Consider the following 17,575-nt stretch of genomic DNA (forward strand, 5'->3'; position numbering starts at 1 on the left):
CTCCTATTCAGTTCTATTTCAGGCGATAGTGTCCATGGATTACACAATTTTTATCAAAACCATTAGAGACATCTTCAAGAAAACTGCCTCTACTGGGGCCAATTTAAAGGGCACTTATTTTTGGAACTCGAATGTTCATATTCACTAAGCACTGACCGAAGAACGTATGAAATATGAACAAATTCCGTCCAACCGTTGAGGCGTTAGCGAGGCGCATATACACACAATAGTTGGTGTATCGGAAAGTTCCTGAACCAGGTCAAGAAAGAAATGCAGACTTAACTTATTCAATTTTGGCTGTCATCTCCTTCAGAACAGTCTCCTTGGGAACGTATACAGCGGTCCCATCGTTTTTTCCCCACGCTTCAAGGACACCGTGGAAGCCATTTTCCTTAATGATGTCGAGTGCCACTTGTGATTCCCTTTGGGTGTCAGACACTGTTTCGAAACGTCGTCCCTTCAGTTTCATTTTCAATTTGGAAAAAAAGCGAAATCACAGGGGGCTAAGTCCGGTGAGTAGAGAGGATGGGAAACGATAACCATGTTGTTGTTAGTCACAAACTCTGTGGTTTTCTGGGACGTGTAGGCGGGCGCGTTGTCGTGATGAAGGAGCAATGCGGCACATGTTGAAGTTGTCTTGGCAAACTCCGTAACTGATCCCAACGGTGTCCGCGAGCTCATGGATTGGTCCGCGACGGTCTTCGTGCATGATTTTCTCTGTGTTTACTTCTAGACCAACCTCCTTACTTTCGTCAATTAAAGTTTGTGTGTTTTTCTTTATGGTATCTACATTATCACCCAGTAGATTCACATCATCGGCATAGACCTTCAGCTGATGTGTCCCGTTTAATTTCAGTCCCACCTGGTTTTCCTGGACCTGCCTAAAGGCATATTCTAAAGCGAAGTTGAAAAGCAGTGGCGATAAAGCATCTCCTTGTTTTAGACCATTCTGGAAAGGAAATTTATCAGACAAATGTTTACCTATACGTACTTTACTATACGTTTCGTTTAAACATATTTTAATCAGCCTGATTAGTTTTACGAGTATCTCAAACTCTATTAGAATATTGTACAATACTTCCCTCCTAACTGAATCATAGGCTTTCTTGAAATCTATGAATAGCTGATGTACTGTCTCATCGTACTCCCATTTTTTCTCCAATATCCGACGAATGCAAAAGACCCCATAATACGGCATTCCAAAAAGAAAAATTTTCTTAACTAGGGATGCTGAAAACGTGTAAATCCATGAAAATACTGCCCACTATTCTTTTCGCAGTCAGAATAAGTTTGCATACGTACTAACATGTAAGAGAAAATAAAAATAACTACGTAACTTAGCACGAGTCGTAACTAAATTGCAGGTCAAGCCACAACACAACTTCTTTGAAATTACATCTTAGGAGGAAACCACTTTAAGGCACTTTGCAAATTGAAGAAATAACCACCGGTCTGAGAGGAGCACAGTTCACAACATAAAATGCGTTACGTTTGTCGCAAACAACTGCTGGAATATTGCAAGAAGACAAAGCACTGTCCCGTTTCTTTAATTTCCATTCTAATATTACCATCCCACATACTCCTAGTCTTTCAAGTGTTCTTTCGCCTTCAGTTTTTCTGACCACTGTTGTAAAATTATTGATGCCTGAAGAAAAATATGAAGGTAAAAGAACGATAAAGCTATCCTCGTAACAGGCCCATAGGGCTGTGAGACGTCGAGGCTGCCACATTTTCTATATAATTGGCTCAAAGATGGTGGTGAGGTTGTCAGCCTTACGCGCCGGCCACCCTTTACCTCCAGGAAAATTCTTGGTATTCATTTCTGTTAGAGACTGAATCGACCCCAGGGCCATAGTGCGGCTGGAAGGGTTAGGTAAATTGAGAAATCCAGTTGCCTCATATCCAATGGGTATGGGGGCTCTATCCCAGAGGTAAAGCGGCCGGGGTGTGAAGCTAACCACTCACCTCCAACTAATGCCGACGTCAAGAAAATGTGGATCTATATATACTGTCTCCCATACGCCTTCATGCCGTAGTACTTCATTAGTTAAACATAGGGACAACTTTTTACTTCATCGGGAATCTCTGTTCCGAGTCCCACGGGACTCATGACCATATTTTACTCTCTGACGGCCCTGGGAGCCTTCAGACCTCGTTGAATTCTTTTAATTTACAAATTCAGGTTCTACCTCAAAAGACACATTATGTCTGTATAAAATCGGCTAGCCGGTTAATACGAAGTAGGAAAAGAATCCGTAATTACTGCGAAAATCACATAAAATTCACAAATACACCCAGGACAAAATGCAGTTTCTTGCTGCTAATGCATGTGTACCCATGTTCAGGGGGTCTATTTCACGACGACACGGCGCGTCCTCAGGTTGCGGATGGAGGAGACGCCCTCCAGATGTGGAGAGTAGCTGCGAATATACTGAATAAGCAGTCGCGGAGAGCCGATAAGGGGTGGTCTTCCAGCTTGGGAATTCGGTGTGTAACTAACAACTCCTCATCGTAAATATAAGTTTATTATGAAATATCACAAGAGGCATCGGAGTTCGAATGATTCTTTGGATGTAGGTAAGTGTATAATATTAAAACGGATCTTAGTGAGATATGATGGGGTTGTATGGACTTAACTGTGGCTCAGGATAGGAATAAATGGAGGACTGTTTGTGAGCCTTAGGGTTCTATAAAATTCTTGAGTAGCTGCACAACTGATAGCTTCTCAACAAGGGCTCATCTCCATGGAGTTAGTCAGTTAATGTAGGCGTATATATAATTACATCAGATTTACATGGTTTAAAATTGCAACAGCATGTTTCTATCTACGAGAAATGAACATCAAGGCCAATCTGATACGTCAATATGTAATAAAATCTTAATGACGCTGCGTAATATTACGGTAACATAGCGCACCGATAGAGCGCTGCATACGCTGTTCTGTGGGAAGGTGGATATACCAAATTATCTCTTCGTAGCCACTTTAAGGAATAAATATTATTTAGACGCAAGTTAATTTTTTTTTAATTAATTAAACGCCACTTCATGATGACGTATGGAAAGTGGAGACATAGTTCCACCAATTTTAACCCTCCGCTTTAGATGGAGGTGAGTGGTCAGCTTCGTGCCGCCTGTCACCCTATCCCCGCGTACTCACTGTATAAGAGAATGGGTGGGCCCCAGAACAGGTCTGGACGTTATGGAGAAGAGAAAAATCTATTTACCTTACCGGGACTCGAACCCTTCCCCATTTGTCCTCATGCCTGTGGCATAATCGCTATACCGATTGAGCTATTTAGAGAACTCCCTTTTTCAGCATTACGCGTTGTGATGTCAGCTCTAACGCAACGTTAAATAAACCTGATATTGACATCAACATTAACGAGTCCATACACCTGAAAAGTGTCTGTAAACAAACACAGCTGCTGGGTGGGTTCAGTTAAATACAAAAAGGAAATGTCTACATATCTCTTTGTAACAGAGGCGTGAACCCGATCCAATCAAATTATGTGCCCTGTAGGACGGCATTCACACATTTGCATGTGCACCACACAAATCTTGTTTATAACGGCAGGAAAATTATAGTCGCGAAGCTTTGCCAATTTGTAGCGACCACCACAGGCCCACTCGTTGCCATGGCAATTGTCAGACGCCTACAGAGAAATATTTCTGTACATTCTGACACAGCAGGTTGACTCAGCGCTCCGGTTCTCAACTCAGCTGGCACAGATGATTACAATCAAAACTGTCCATTACAAATAAAACACTTTCAAGTGTGATAGCTTCCTCAGTAATTGTTCGAGGAACTGTCAGTACTGTTCAAGTTCTCACAGCTGTAGCCTCGAAGAGTACTATATTCTGGAACATGACATCATGTAGTCAAGCAGAAATTCACTGATGTTTCGGAGATGTGCCTTCATCTTCAGGGTCAAAGATTAATCTGAGCAAGCAAATACTTGCAGATTGCTATTTTCTTTTTGTCCGTTTGGCTTACATTTTAACCCTGAAGATGAAGGCAGTATGTCCCTCCGAAACATCGGTAAACTACCAGACTACAAGACGTCACAACCTGGAAGCTTGGATTTTTATACCACTTAAAACTGTCTCTTCCTGTAGCCACTTTTCAGGTGATTGTCTTTCATTATATAATTATTATTATTATTATTATTATTATTAGTTTAGTATCACCATGTACGTGCGTATGGTCGCAGGCAAGGTGTCAAGTGGCTCTTGTCCGATTTGATAAGAAATGTTTGGAAATGACGTGGAGAGGAAGTTATGTGCAAGCCGTCCAGTGGCGCCTCTGTCAACATTCCCTCGAACTCATTGCAACTAACGCTGAAAGGACGTTACATTCCTGTTTTATGTATGCAGAGAGATATTACTGACTACCGCGTGGAGTTTCGCATAACAGGCAAGTACGCTGGCCACCAGCACAAAAATTCTCACTCATCAGAAAATAATAAGAAAAGAATATGTGGGCAAACCTCTAGAAAACAATAATGAGACTGCGTTTTATGTTGATATTGAATTAACTGAGATTACTAATAAAAAATGGGATTTCATTATAATAAATTCTATTTTTATATAAATATATTTCATATTAAATGTTTTTTAAATTAAATTTAGTGCGCCCAGAGAAAAATTAAATCCAGCAAGGTCCTTTGCATAATTATACCATAGACAACTGATAACTTTAAAAACGATTAGTAAATAAATCAGTAGTTGTCGCAGATATTTAGAGACTAATTTTAAGCAGTAATAAGTATAAAGCTGACAGACCGTTAAACTTACCTGGATAATGTGGATTGCTTGTCATCAGGTCGTGAAGGAAACCCGTTCATCCAGAGTCGGGAAGCCGTCGGAGCGCCGTCTGAAACATAACATATTAACAAAACTGAAGAAAATATTAGAACAAACTTATATGTAAGAATTTGGTGTTGTTTCAGTTAGTCCAGAATCGAATTAACGTCAACAGCTAAAGAAAATAAAAGCCCGAAGTTAGAACAAGGAACTACTAGAGGCCATGCTAAGGTCTCAAGGCTTGCAGCCTATTAAGGTTCGGTCACACAGAGCGCTACGCTATGTTCGCTATGTTCGCTACGTACGCTGTGTACACTCTGCGACGCAGCTAACATAGGGAACATAGCGTACGTAGCGCACGGAAGTCTGTGTGGCCAGTTACATTGGCAATAAAGGGAGATATTTTTCTGTTCGTATAGCGAACATAGCGTACGTAGCGTACGTAGCGCTCTGTGTGGCTGAACCTTTACTATCGCCTGTAGACACGAGGAAAGACTGTCAGTTTGAGGTCGTCAAACCGATGGTAATGGAAACTCGGAATATATAAGGTTGTGCGTTATCAAACGAAGCTTTCGTTATAGAAACTACGAGGAAGCATCCGTAAATACGTTACAAATGGATAAAAGACGTAAAATATTTGATATTCGAAACTGGAAAAATAAATATTTACTTCTCGACATATCCTCCACTAAGGCCGCGCCATAGCTCAAGCGGTTAGTCGGTCGCTTCCCACCGCGGCGGCCCGGGTTCCATCCCGGGGTCTGGTAAAGTGGGATTTGTGGTGGACAAAGTGGCGCTGGGGCGGGGTTTCTCGGAGTACTTCGTTTTCCCCTGCCAATCTTCATTCCATCAATTGCTTCCTGTAAACACGGGGACCTGATCCTGCAGTTTGGGGGAGTCACGAATCTGAGACAGTAAAATGCGATCATGAGTCCCCCGGGGCTCGAACCTGAGAATGACTGTGCTGGAGAGGACCAGCAGCAATTGTATACAATAGACCCATCCTCTCGTCAGAGAGGACGTTATATAAGGAATATGAAAGCAAGAGTTCAGTTGGAATATAAAAATACTGGTCGTGAGTTTCAAGGGGCTCGTCGCCAAGACGAACTGATGGGCGGTAAGCCGCCAGTCGTAAAGTAACTCTGACCCTGACTGTTCTGCCCTTTCAGGGCTATGGCATACCTCAAGGGACTGTGGTAAATGAGTATCGAGGAATGGTGGAATATTGGTAAGCGGGGAAAATCCTGTTCCGGCGGCAACTGATCCATCACGAAAGGTACTGAACCCGAGGATACGCGGTGAAAATCCATAGCCCAACTTTCTCAGATGTTGTACGGCCTCTTTGGACACATCTTATTAATATTCATGTCGTGTGTTGCCACGGTTACTTCATGTATTTGGCCTTCTTAACTTCAGTGAAGAGTGAGCAAGCATAAAGTGTAAATACTGACTGAGGATAACGAGCATTGTTATTGTACTGAAATAACGGGTTGCAGATCTCCGATTTCTGCACGCTTTGTCTGAAGACATAAGAAGGTGACATCTGAAAGGCGAAACAGCAAACAACTGGCCGAGTGGCAAGTGTAACAGTGTCTTCTATTAGCTTGACGGGAAGCGAGTCAGCAGCGTGTGTTTAGCGCTCCTATACTGGCACCATAAACTTTAAATCCGTGTCAACACCGCATTTACCGTTGTAAAGGCGTGATAATGCTATTCTCAGCAAAGATCTGCTTGCAGGCTGCGTCTAAGCGAAACACTAAATAATTTCAAACTCTGCAGATTGTACACGCGGTAGCATAGTTGGTTGAAGCACTATGCTATAAGCCAAGCGGCCTCCGTAGTCTAGGGGTAACGTTCCCGCCTCATGACTCAAGGTACGCGGGTTCAAAGCCGGCGGAGGTCGTGGAATTTTTAATGGCTCCGGGAGGGTCTTTTAGCCGTGGGTCCCGTGTTGTAGATTTACGGCAAGTAAAAGATCCTCATGTCTCTAGGAGACCTCTGAGCAAAATTAGGCAAAAGTTCCCGCCCAAGTAGTTTCCAATGCCTCCGGTATATGGGGGAAGTATCGGGTACCACTGCCAGCCTCGCTGGCTGAACGGGGCTGAGAGCAAGCACCAGTACCGGCAGGGTATGGCGACTGGTAGAATATCAAAGGGGGACGAACAATAGAGTATTAGTCGCGGTGCATGGGGAAACCCACCCCCTCCAATAATAATAATAATAATAATAATAATGCTATAATCCAGAAGGTAGAAGGGTCGATTCCCAATGAGGTCATGGGATTTTTCAATTCGCCTCATCCTTTCAGCCGCACTATGGCCCTGGGTTCGACTCACCCTCTGAAAGAAATGAGTACTAGGAATCTTCCTGGGGGTAAGGGGCGGACGGTGCGTAAAGCTGACAACCTCACCGTCATGTGTGAGCCGATTGTCTAGAGAAAATGTGGGAACCTCGACGTCTCACAACACTATGGTCCTCCAAGATCTGTTACAGGGATAGCTTGGTGCGTAAAACTGACGTCACAGTCATCTGTGTGCCTATTGTGTAGAAAATGTGGGAGCCTCGACGTCTCAGAAGTGTATGGGCCTCCACGGTCTGTTACTGGGACTGCTTTACAATTTCTTACACACATATGGGCCTCCTACTTTCCTACATATCACAACAAGGAATCCAATAACAATACAATACCGAGCAGTCTAGTGTAAACGTAGACTTGTATAACAGGGAGGCGGTCGGTTCGAATCTCGACACGAACACCTGCTATACTTGTTGACGTTTTCCTCAGTCCTTACAGGCAAATGCCGGAATCATACGTCAATTAATCCACGACGGCCTCCTTCCAAATCTTTTCCAATTCATCGCTGACTACGATCCTATCTGTTCTAGCGTCCTCTACATCATAGTGAAGTAACCAATTAAGTTAAGACAGAGACCAGAGAAAAGAAAAATGCTGCAAGAATTTTGGTTCATACATCACTTCGAATATAATTACGATCGCAGATGCACCGGAAAACAAACAGCGCTGTCAGTATTCAGGGATAAAATTGTCTCTGTTTAATTATTTAAGCACTATGCCACGAGGGCGTGTGGGGTAGTGGAGGTAGAGCTCCACCATTCTTGATCTCGGCACTACATGGAGGTGAGTGGTCAGCTTCACGCCTCTCCCACTTTAACCCCCGGGAAAGAGCCATCGGTAACTATCGGATAGGAGACTGGGTGGGCCCCAGTGTCGGTCTCGAAGCTGTGTCCCTTAGGGGAACCGTAACCCGGCCGTCCAGCCTGTAGCCTGTCGCTATACCGACTGAGCCATCCCGGCTCTTATCGCTATCAGTGTTGTGCTCAGAACTAAGAGTGTCGGAAAGAAAAACGATGTTGAAGAAAGCAATTTTCTGGGATGTGGCGCCGTGTAGATGTTGTGTTAACTAACGTTTCGGAGGAACGTATCGCCTCCATCTTCAGGGTACAAGAAAAAAGAAGAAAATCTGCGAGGGAAGATACACAATATTGTTAATATCAAGGTATCAACAATAATATTAACGAGACAGCTGGATACAGAATGATCTTTACATGAATATAAATGCCTTTTTATAAATAAATATGTCGAAATGTGTCGCCATGTTAAAATGAACATTTTTTTGGCATCAAAGATCTTTCTCCGTGAGCGTTTGTAGCAGGCCGCTCTTTTGTGAAGCGCCTTAGGGAATCGATGGTTTAAATGTAGCTGTTTCCACACAGCCACGCGACTGATCAATGCTTCGCTAAGACTCGTCACAATCGCTCGTGGAAAAAAGAGCCGGAGACACTAAGACCTGGAGTCATAAGCGCGGTGCAGCTCTGCCCTGAGAGAACTGCTCCAACAACGACCTGTACTGCTTCAAGTAGCAGCATGAATTATTCATGGTAAACGCTGCATCCTGCGAGAGTCAGTACCCGCAATGCAATTTGAATTTTCAGAACAACAAAAGTCAAAGTGTTTTGAAGCCTCTTGCCTGACTTGTGCCCACACGGACCGAATGGAACAACGCGTGACTGGGTGCTCTAAAATTAACTTCACTATTGTTCGGATTGTTTTGCAAACATGACTCCCTGTAATGAGCGGGCAAGGGTTCATTAAAGGATATTTAACAGTTTGTTCACTATTACTTTGATAGCTTGGTGATGATTTGGCATGTAACAGTTTCTTTATTGTTAGTGGGGTGGGGCTAAGTCCCTTGTACTGCGGCCACTTCTATCCTATTGTACCAGCCCCAGATGATAGGTGAGGGTGATTGTGGAGCAATTGGTGGGATGAAGATTGGCAGGGGAAACCGAAGTGAGCGGAGAAAACCTGCCCCAGCGCCACTTTGTCCACCACAAATCCCACTTGACCAGACCCAGGATCGAACCCGGGCCGCCGCGGTAGGAAGCCAGCGACTAACCGCTTGAGCCATGACGCGGCCATTTGGCAGTTTGCTGAGACTCTTCTGCCGTTCATTTCACGACGCTTGTCAGCATCTATACTATCAGGCGTCGAAAATAGACGTCCCATACAAGAATACCGTTTATGTACTGCAAACAATACAGCCGAATGGTAAATTGATTGTAAGGGAAATATAAGGAAGTTACCATAACCATTTTGAAGTACAGTACCAATATATGTGGCATGTAGACCCGTTGCTACGCAACGCCACAGAAATATGCAACTATACAAGCACGTTTCCACGTCAACAAGAGGATCAACAATACTGGGAAACGGTGATTTCTACGCGGTCCGTTATAAGTAGAACAATTTATGGGTCAGTAATTTGACCTCCACCGTGACCCTGCGAGTCGTAGGAGGAGACCAAAAGGGAAGTCTCAAAACTGAAACAGTCCCAAGGGACTCAGGCCCGAGAAAGACTGCACTAGCAAGGGCCAGCAGCATATACAAAAGACAGATCCGTCCTCTCGTCAGAGAGGGAGCCTCACAAAACAAAACCGTAACTGTCAAACAATAATAAATATCTGGTCATAAGCCCTAGATGGGGCTCGACACCAAGACTTACTGACTGACTCACTGGCCGTCAGTCGCAATGTGATTTTTACTTTTGACTTTTGGTCAGTAATTTGTAGTCAGTTAGAGGAGTGCTGCGGTCCAGTCCTTGTGAGCTGTTGCTGTTAGAAGCTGCTAACTGAGGCACGGGACACTTCGGGAACACGGAGGAAGGGGAACGTACACCGCTGTAATCCGCTACCAAGCAACGGTTAGTGAAGACTATAACAGACTGAGAAGACCTAGTGTGTCCTATAGTGATTTATGAAGTGCTGCAACGAGTTGGATAAGTGTGGAATTAATCCGATTAGCAATCCAAGCTCCATCTTTAGAACTTCATCACGTGACAACATGGAGAGAAGAGGTACAGTAAAAATATGTCCGGCTAGCCGGTAACCCGGTCGAGGTTCAAAATGTGCAATTCTGGAATACCAATATACAGCGTTAGCACTAGGCAGCCTGATCAGCATTTTCTTACATAAAACAAACTCTGTGGCCTGTAGTCCGCAAGCGAACTATACCGACCGAGCGACCGCCGCTTGTCGGCGAAGTTAGTGTCAACTTTTGCGGATAGAAGGTGTCACGTGGTTAGCGCAACGGTTCCCCACGGCCGTTAATCTCGGTCTTCTAGACCGGAGCCGCTATTTCCTTGAAACAGCTCCTTAATTATCCTCACGAGGCTGAGTGGACCCCGTTCCAGACCCATTACTTCTCAGGAAATCTGGCAGCGCCGGGAATCGAACCTGGGACCTCTGGATCTGTAGCCAGGAACTATGACCACTAGACCACAGAGGTCTTTCCTTACACACACACACACACACACACATATACGAGTATATATATATATACACGCATGTGTGTGTGTGTGTGTGCAAAATCGGTGCATTCACAAAAGCGAGTGGCCTTGACTTTACCTTCGAAATGAAACAAATTCTTTCTGGGTAGTCTACTCTTGGTTCTTGAATATCGAACAAAAATGACATTCGTGTGACTAGCAAAGCTGGTCTCGAGAACACAGACGTTTGGTAACTGAGTCTCTAGTGACACAACACACAGCATATGCAGTTGTATTTTATAATGCCATCTCCATAAATTACTGAAATTTCGACAAAATCGTTGGAGTGATTTCGAGAAAATCGCCATTTATGTTTGAATGTCCATGTGAAGGAGCTGGAATATTCACATCCACCGGGCATCGACCAAAACCCTTCAATACCGAATATGAACAAAATCCGTCCAACCGTTACATACATACAGACAGACAGCCGGGAAATAACAACGAATATTTCGAAATCCGTGAGGCTGATAACGTGTAAATCCCTCAAACCCTTGAGACTGCGACTGGAAAGAAATACGGGAGAAAGAAGCGGAAGTTAACAGATCGAAATTTTAACAAAACAAATGACGGTACTTCCCGATGAATTCTCAACGGGTGTTGTAGCAGATTAAGTCAAGGTGGATGATGTGGGCAGGGCATGTAGCACGAATGGGGAGATTAATGCATATAGGATACTGGTGGGAAAGCCAGGGGTAAAGAGACCACTGGGAAGACCAAGGCGTTAGTGGGTGAACAATATTAAAACAGATCTTAGAGAGATAGATTGGGATGATATGGATTGGATTGATCTGGCTCGGAATGGGAACCAGTGGAGGGCTCTTGTGAACACGGTAATGAACCTTCGGGTTCCATAAAATGCTGGGAAGTTATAGTGTAGCTGCACAATTGGTAGCTCCTCAAGAAGGGCTCAGCTCCATGAGTAAGTAAGTAAGTAAGTAAGTAAGTAAGTTGTAGTAGATTATACTGAATTCTCCGGATCATGGCGTTAAACTATGGACTGAATGGACATAGGAGCATCGATTTGATTTTGTCCCTTGTTATGACTAAGATAAAGACTTTCTTTTTAGTATCTTGGGTTGGGTGGGGTGAGACTGAGTCCTCTTGGTACGTCGGTCACTATTTGGCCTATTGTACCAGCCCCCGGTGAAGTCGGTGGAATGAGAATTGGCAGGGTAAACCGAAGTACTCGGAGAAAACCTGCCTCAATGCCGCTTTGTTCACCACAAATCCCACATTTTTGACCTGGGCTCGAACCAAGGCCGCTGAAGTGGGAAGTCGTCGACTAACCGCCTGAGCTATGGCACGGCCTAAAATAAGTACGTAACAAGACATGTGACGGTCACACTCATATCCATTCCAAGTCAAATAACTTGGTTTGTCCGGCAAGGTCATCCGGTTGAACCGGTTACGAGTCTCTGAGGAACTATAAACTGAAGTAAACATAGAGGCTATGACAGCCGTGGACACACAAGCTCACGGACGGAAACCCCAACAAAAGAAACTTAATTAAACCGACGCTTACAGCAGTAAACAAGAACAGTCGGTAATTCAGACCGGAGTAATCCCACAGGATACCCAAATATATGAAGATATATAGAAAGTTGTATTTTTCGGGAGTCGACACCGTGCTCCCTTGGAGGAACGTACTGCTGCCATCTTCAGGATCGAACAATAAGCTAAAGAATCCAGTATAAAGTAAAGCAATAATCAGGCAGAAAATATGTCTGCTACCTTCAGTCAGAGAAATTGTAACCGAACAAAGGTTCGAACCAATTGCCTCTCGATTACAAGTATATAGAAGATAACTTTAGTTCACGGCCTTGTGGAACGTTTAGTCGTTTATACTGGTACATATATGTACGAACTATAGGATTTTGTACCTTGAAGATGGAGGCAGTATATACCTCTGAGATTATAGAAGTATTTACGTTCATACTGCCTCCTCACAGTCTAGTATGGTCGTACAAAACTGTCAGACAAATATGGCGAGATTTGCGCAAATTTATATATTACTTCGCGTGGTCGCGATATCACAAAGTCTAAGAAATCCTGAAGTAACCTTAGAAGTATCTCAAGCGGTTAGTCGCTGGCTTCCCATTGCGTCGGCCCGGGTTCGATCCCGGGTCTGGTCAAGGGGTATTTGTGGTGGACAAAGTGGCGCTGGGGCGGTTATTCTCCGAGTACTTCGGTTTCCCCTCTAAATCTTATTACCACCAAATTTTCCATCATCATAATGACCTGGGGCAGGCTACTATAGGCCAATCAGTGGCCGCCGTGCTGAGTGGACCCAGTTGGACTCCACCCCCCACTAAGCGAATTATAGAAAAACCTTAGAAGGGCGCGCAATGTAGCCAGGACTGTCATGACCTCTGACCCAGAAGTTAGCAGAACTCAGAGCATAGCAGACACACAACGCTGGCGAGTCCTACAGCAGAATTCTGGGTCCGGAAGTGTGCGTGGGTGTTGGTCTCCTCCGAGTGAGAGGTAATTCAGTGAACAATAGCTCTCACTCAAATTGCTACACGTGCCACAGCTTCGGTTCTGTCCATGGCGAAGCGATCTGCGGTCATTCTTATAGGCCACAACTTTCTCTTTGGCCATTAGTTCTGTGGTTATTCTCATCTGCCACCATTCTTTAGGATACTACGTTCTACGGTTATTCTAATCTGGCACCACTGTGTCTATTCCGATGCAATCTGCGGTTATTCTTATATGCTACCACTTTCTCTATGGCCATTAGTTCTGTGGTAATTCTCATTTGCCACCATTCTTTAGGACACTACGTTCTGCGGTTATTCTAATCTGGCACCACTGTGTCTATTCCGATGCAATCTGCGGTTATTCTTATATGCTACCACTTTCTCTATGGCCATTAGTTCTGTGGTTATTCTCATCTGCCACCAGTCTTTAGGATAATACGTTCTGCGGTTATTCTAATCTGGCACCACTGTGTCTATTGCATGCAATCTGCGGTTATTCTTATATGTTACCACTTTCTCTATGGCCACTAGTTCCGCCGTTGACGCTTATCTGCCACCAATTGTCTTTTCGGTTACAATGCATCGTTTCAGAAACTGCATCTGTTTTCATCATGTAAAAAGCGCAAAACAAAGGGCGTCGAATCCATCACATCGAGGCAGCTGTGACAAAAGGACCTGAGCTTGGGGAGCTGAAGAAATCTCCACTGTTAGAAGCCGTCCTCAGGAAAAGGCTGTTTAAAATACAGGAGGCTAGAAAAGCATAGCGGTTGCTGTGGTGATTTGTGAATTGTGGAGATTAGTGATAGAGTTCTAATTACTGTTAGTTCCGAGTGGTGTATACACGTGGTCAATAAATCCAAATCATCCAATCCATACCCCGTCTATATTCACGCACACATATTACGTGACAATATTTTTCTTTAAATGGTATGTTCGTCTATACTGAATATTTTAGGCTTATAAAATAAGTAAAGTAAAGCTATCCCTGTAAAAGGCCGTGAAGGCCCATAGGGTTGTGAGACGTTGAGGCTCCCACATTATCTAGACAATCGGCTCAAACCTGGCGGTAAGGTTGTCAGCCTTACGCGCCGGCCGCGTTTTACTCCCCAGGAAAATTATTTAATTAATTCCTGGTACTCATTTCTGTTAGAGGCTGAGTCGACCCCAGGGCTATAGTGCGGCCGGAAGGGTTAGGTCAATTGAAAAAATCCAATGACCTCATCGGGACTTGAACCCTCGACCTTCCGGCTTGTAGCATATCCGGCTTATAAGTAAAGACATCTTAAAACAGCTTAAAAGTGTGTCTAAAGGAATTTTTTGGATGTCACCTTGGAAAAAAACCTGTTGCCTCCCCTCTGGAAAAATTCCTGGAGGTAGACATGACCTGACATCTCATTTTCACAGCACGGTAACTTTAGTGTCAGCCGGTCACGGTAGCCGAGCGGTCTAAGGCATGTACTGTCTTCGCTCGCTTGGAAACCGGGATCGTGGGTTCGAATCCCACTCAGGGCATGGATGTTTAGTTTGTGTGTGTGCGTTTTTCTGCGTTTGTGTACAGGTAGAGGCCTTGCGACGAGCTGATCACCCGCCCAAGGAGTCCTACCGAATGTGTAAGATCTAGAAAAACAGAAGTGAACGGAGTTCATGGAGGTAGGCCTAGGCCCACTCGGGCTGTAGTGCCAAGGGGGAAAAAACTCAATGTCATAGTTTCAAACATATCTGAAACCAAACTCGAAACTGGATTACATTACAATAATGCACTCGGCTGGCGCTCACGTAACACGAAATGGATAGAAACACAAAAGCGACATAAAGTACAGTGGTCAGACCAGCTCGCACCCGGAACTGAACTGAAGACACTTTAATGTAGTATCTTAGGCGGCAGACGAAGGAAAGAAAATGAAGATCGGGGAGAGTGATTAGGGTAAAGGCTGGATTATACGAAGTTTAGAGAGGTCCACAGGACGGGTAAAGCTGGATCAGCGATACGTAGTGGATCAAGAAGGACGTAGGTGAAAACATGGAACTAAATAAGAGTCACAGAAATTCGGGTAGGAGCATATCAAGGGAAGACACCGCTTTTTGGACATAAGCAAAGCTGCAAAGATAATAATAAAATGCATCTTAAGGGATTAGTGTATGAGTGTAAATCGGATTTTACTCAAAGTATGGTCCATGCCACTGTCTTCACATAGCATACCCAGTTACTCGCAGCGTCGTATACAAAATTTCATCACTGTGTATTTGTTTGATGCACATTATCACGAGAGAGTGATTATAGACGGGGATTGCACTGGTAAAAGGATTTACCGAACACTTCCAGAACGTAACTACAAATCACTACAATAGTTTCGCTCAGTTACACGCTCCGAAGGTCACTGTAACTACAGCGCACATAAAGTCTTCTCTGTCTTCATTTGACGTTACTTTTTAGCGGCTTCCAACAGCGGACGTTCCCTTTCCTCTGGATTCCCGAACTGTCCCCGGCCTCAGCTACCAGCTTGTCACTTCTCATAACTGTAATTCATAACTTACTCAACCAAAGTCAAAGTTATGTTACGACCGATGGTCAGCCGGCCAGTCTGTCTTGCTGTCAAGCCCCCATCTGGGGCCCATGATCAGATTTTTGTTATTTTCAGACAGTTGCGGATTTGTTGATATGTGGCGCCCTCTCTGACGAGAGGACGGGTTTGTCGTTTACAACTGCTGCTGGCCCTCGCCAGTGTGGTCATTCTCATGTCCCGAGTTCCGCGGGACTCATAACTATATTTTACTGTCTCGGATTCAAGACTCCCACGACCTGAAGGGCCAGGTCCCCGTATTTATGACCCCAGGAACAGGGTGACCCAGTTATATTCCCAGGCACTGGGTTCCCTTTTCGTCGCCTCCTACGACTCGAAGGGTTACGGTGAAGGTATTCGAACCCGCCTCCACATGAGAGTATCTTAAGTAGTCAAAGTTAAAGTTGCTTTACGACTGGCTATTTACCGCCAATCAGTTCGTCTTGGCGTCAAACCCCTTAAGACTCACGACTAGATACTTTTTTTTTCCAGCTGAATCCTTGCGGTAATAGTCCTTACGTAACATCCTGACCAGTCCTTGTTATATAGCCCCGGCACGGACCACACAGAAAACGTCTCCTTCAATAGTGTGTTCTCTCGTTCCCGAAGAAACGTGTCCAAAAAGCTGTTCCCTAGCAACGGCTGTTATGCTCTCGCCTGTTTATACAGCTATTAATTGGCAATTGGTCTACATGTCACAATATGTATAATAAATATGGTAATGAAACAAGTTTTTCCCCCTTGGCACTACAGCCCCAGTGGGCCTAGGCCTACCTCCATGAACTTCTCAGTTCACTTCGGTTTTTCTAGATCTTACACATTCGGTAAGACCCCTTGGGCGGGTGATCAGCTCGTCGCAAGGCCTCTACCAATGAAATAAGTACATTTCATTTATCTCTTTAATGTAAAATGGTAACTATATGTACCACCTGCTTTAACACGAATATAACCTGCATTCTATTGACATAGTTTGCTTTTATGATTCTCAGAGTAAGAAACAGAAAAAGACAGTAGCAGAAGGACAATTAGTCCCGAAAACAGAGTTCAGCTGCCAGGAGAATGTTAGGACTAACAGAAGGCAACATTTGTCAGCCTGTGCACGTATGATGGCTCCACTATGCGAAATGCCAGTACAGTGGATAAGGAAGCCGGTTCGTACAGAAAGTGGCGGTACAAGATGGCCACGCCCGTTGTGGCGCCATGTGGCCATGTTTGCATGACAAACAGCACCCCACCGGTCACACACCACTTCATTTTCATACCAGTTTCACTGCGGCCCATCCAGATATGATATAAAGCAATGTCTCCTCTCTGCTTCAGCACAGCGCCAGTCGGCAGAGGCGCAGAGATGATTATCCCTTGGAAGCAGCGCATTTCTCCGAAACGTCTGTATCTATTCATCAAACTACACCATCTCACATCGCAGAAGACAGTTACCGTTGTTAGGACAAGTTTTTCATAGATATGAAATCGTATTTCTGTGAACCTGGGCGCTTTTGAAATCAGCAGACGATAAAATTACGATATATAAATAGTAAATTAGTCTCCGAACAGAGCCAGAGGTCACGGGCTCGATTTCCGACGCTACCAGATTTTCTGAGAAGTGGTGGGTCTGGAACGGAGTCCACTCAGCCTCGTGAGGGTAATTGAGGAGTTATTTCAAGGAAATAGCGGCTCCGGTCTAGAAAACCAAATTAACGGCTGTGGGGATCTGTTACGCTTACCACGCGACACCCTCTATCCGCAAAAGTTGGCATTAACTTCGCCGACAAGCGGTCACTAGGTCGATATATTTCTCTTGCGGACTGAAGGCCACGGAGTTTATAAAAAAAAACACGACGGTACTCGAACCAACGACTTCATCTTCACTGCAGCATAACTG

General features: G+C 44.4%; 1 protein-coding gene across 3 annotated transcripts in view; it reads right to left on the reverse strand.

Moving 5' to 3' along the window:
- The window catches only part of LOC111863721 (calpain-1 catalytic subunit), a 152,898-nt gene that overhangs the window by 70,725 nt on the left and 64,598 nt on the right, over positions 1 to 17,575 (reverse strand). For all 3 annotated transcript variants that reach the window (XR_004512957.1, XM_023850305.2, XM_023850292.2), the window contains exon 3: positions 4,795 to 4,873. Coding sequence is in view for 2 of the 3 variants with exons in the window: in XM_023850305.2 (XP_023706073.1) it covers positions 4,795 to 4,873 (79 nt within the window). In the remaining variant the exon portion in view is untranslated. The remainder of the gene's footprint in view (positions 1 to 4,794; positions 4,874 to 17,575) is intronic.

This window comes from Cryptotermes secundus, unplaced genomic scaffold, assembly GCF_002891405.2.
Source record: "Cryptotermes secundus unplaced genomic scaffold, Csec_1.0 scaffold1705, whole genome shotgun sequence".
Lineage (NCBI taxonomy): Eukaryota > Metazoa > Arthropoda > Insecta > Blattodea > Kalotermitidae > Cryptotermes > Cryptotermes secundus.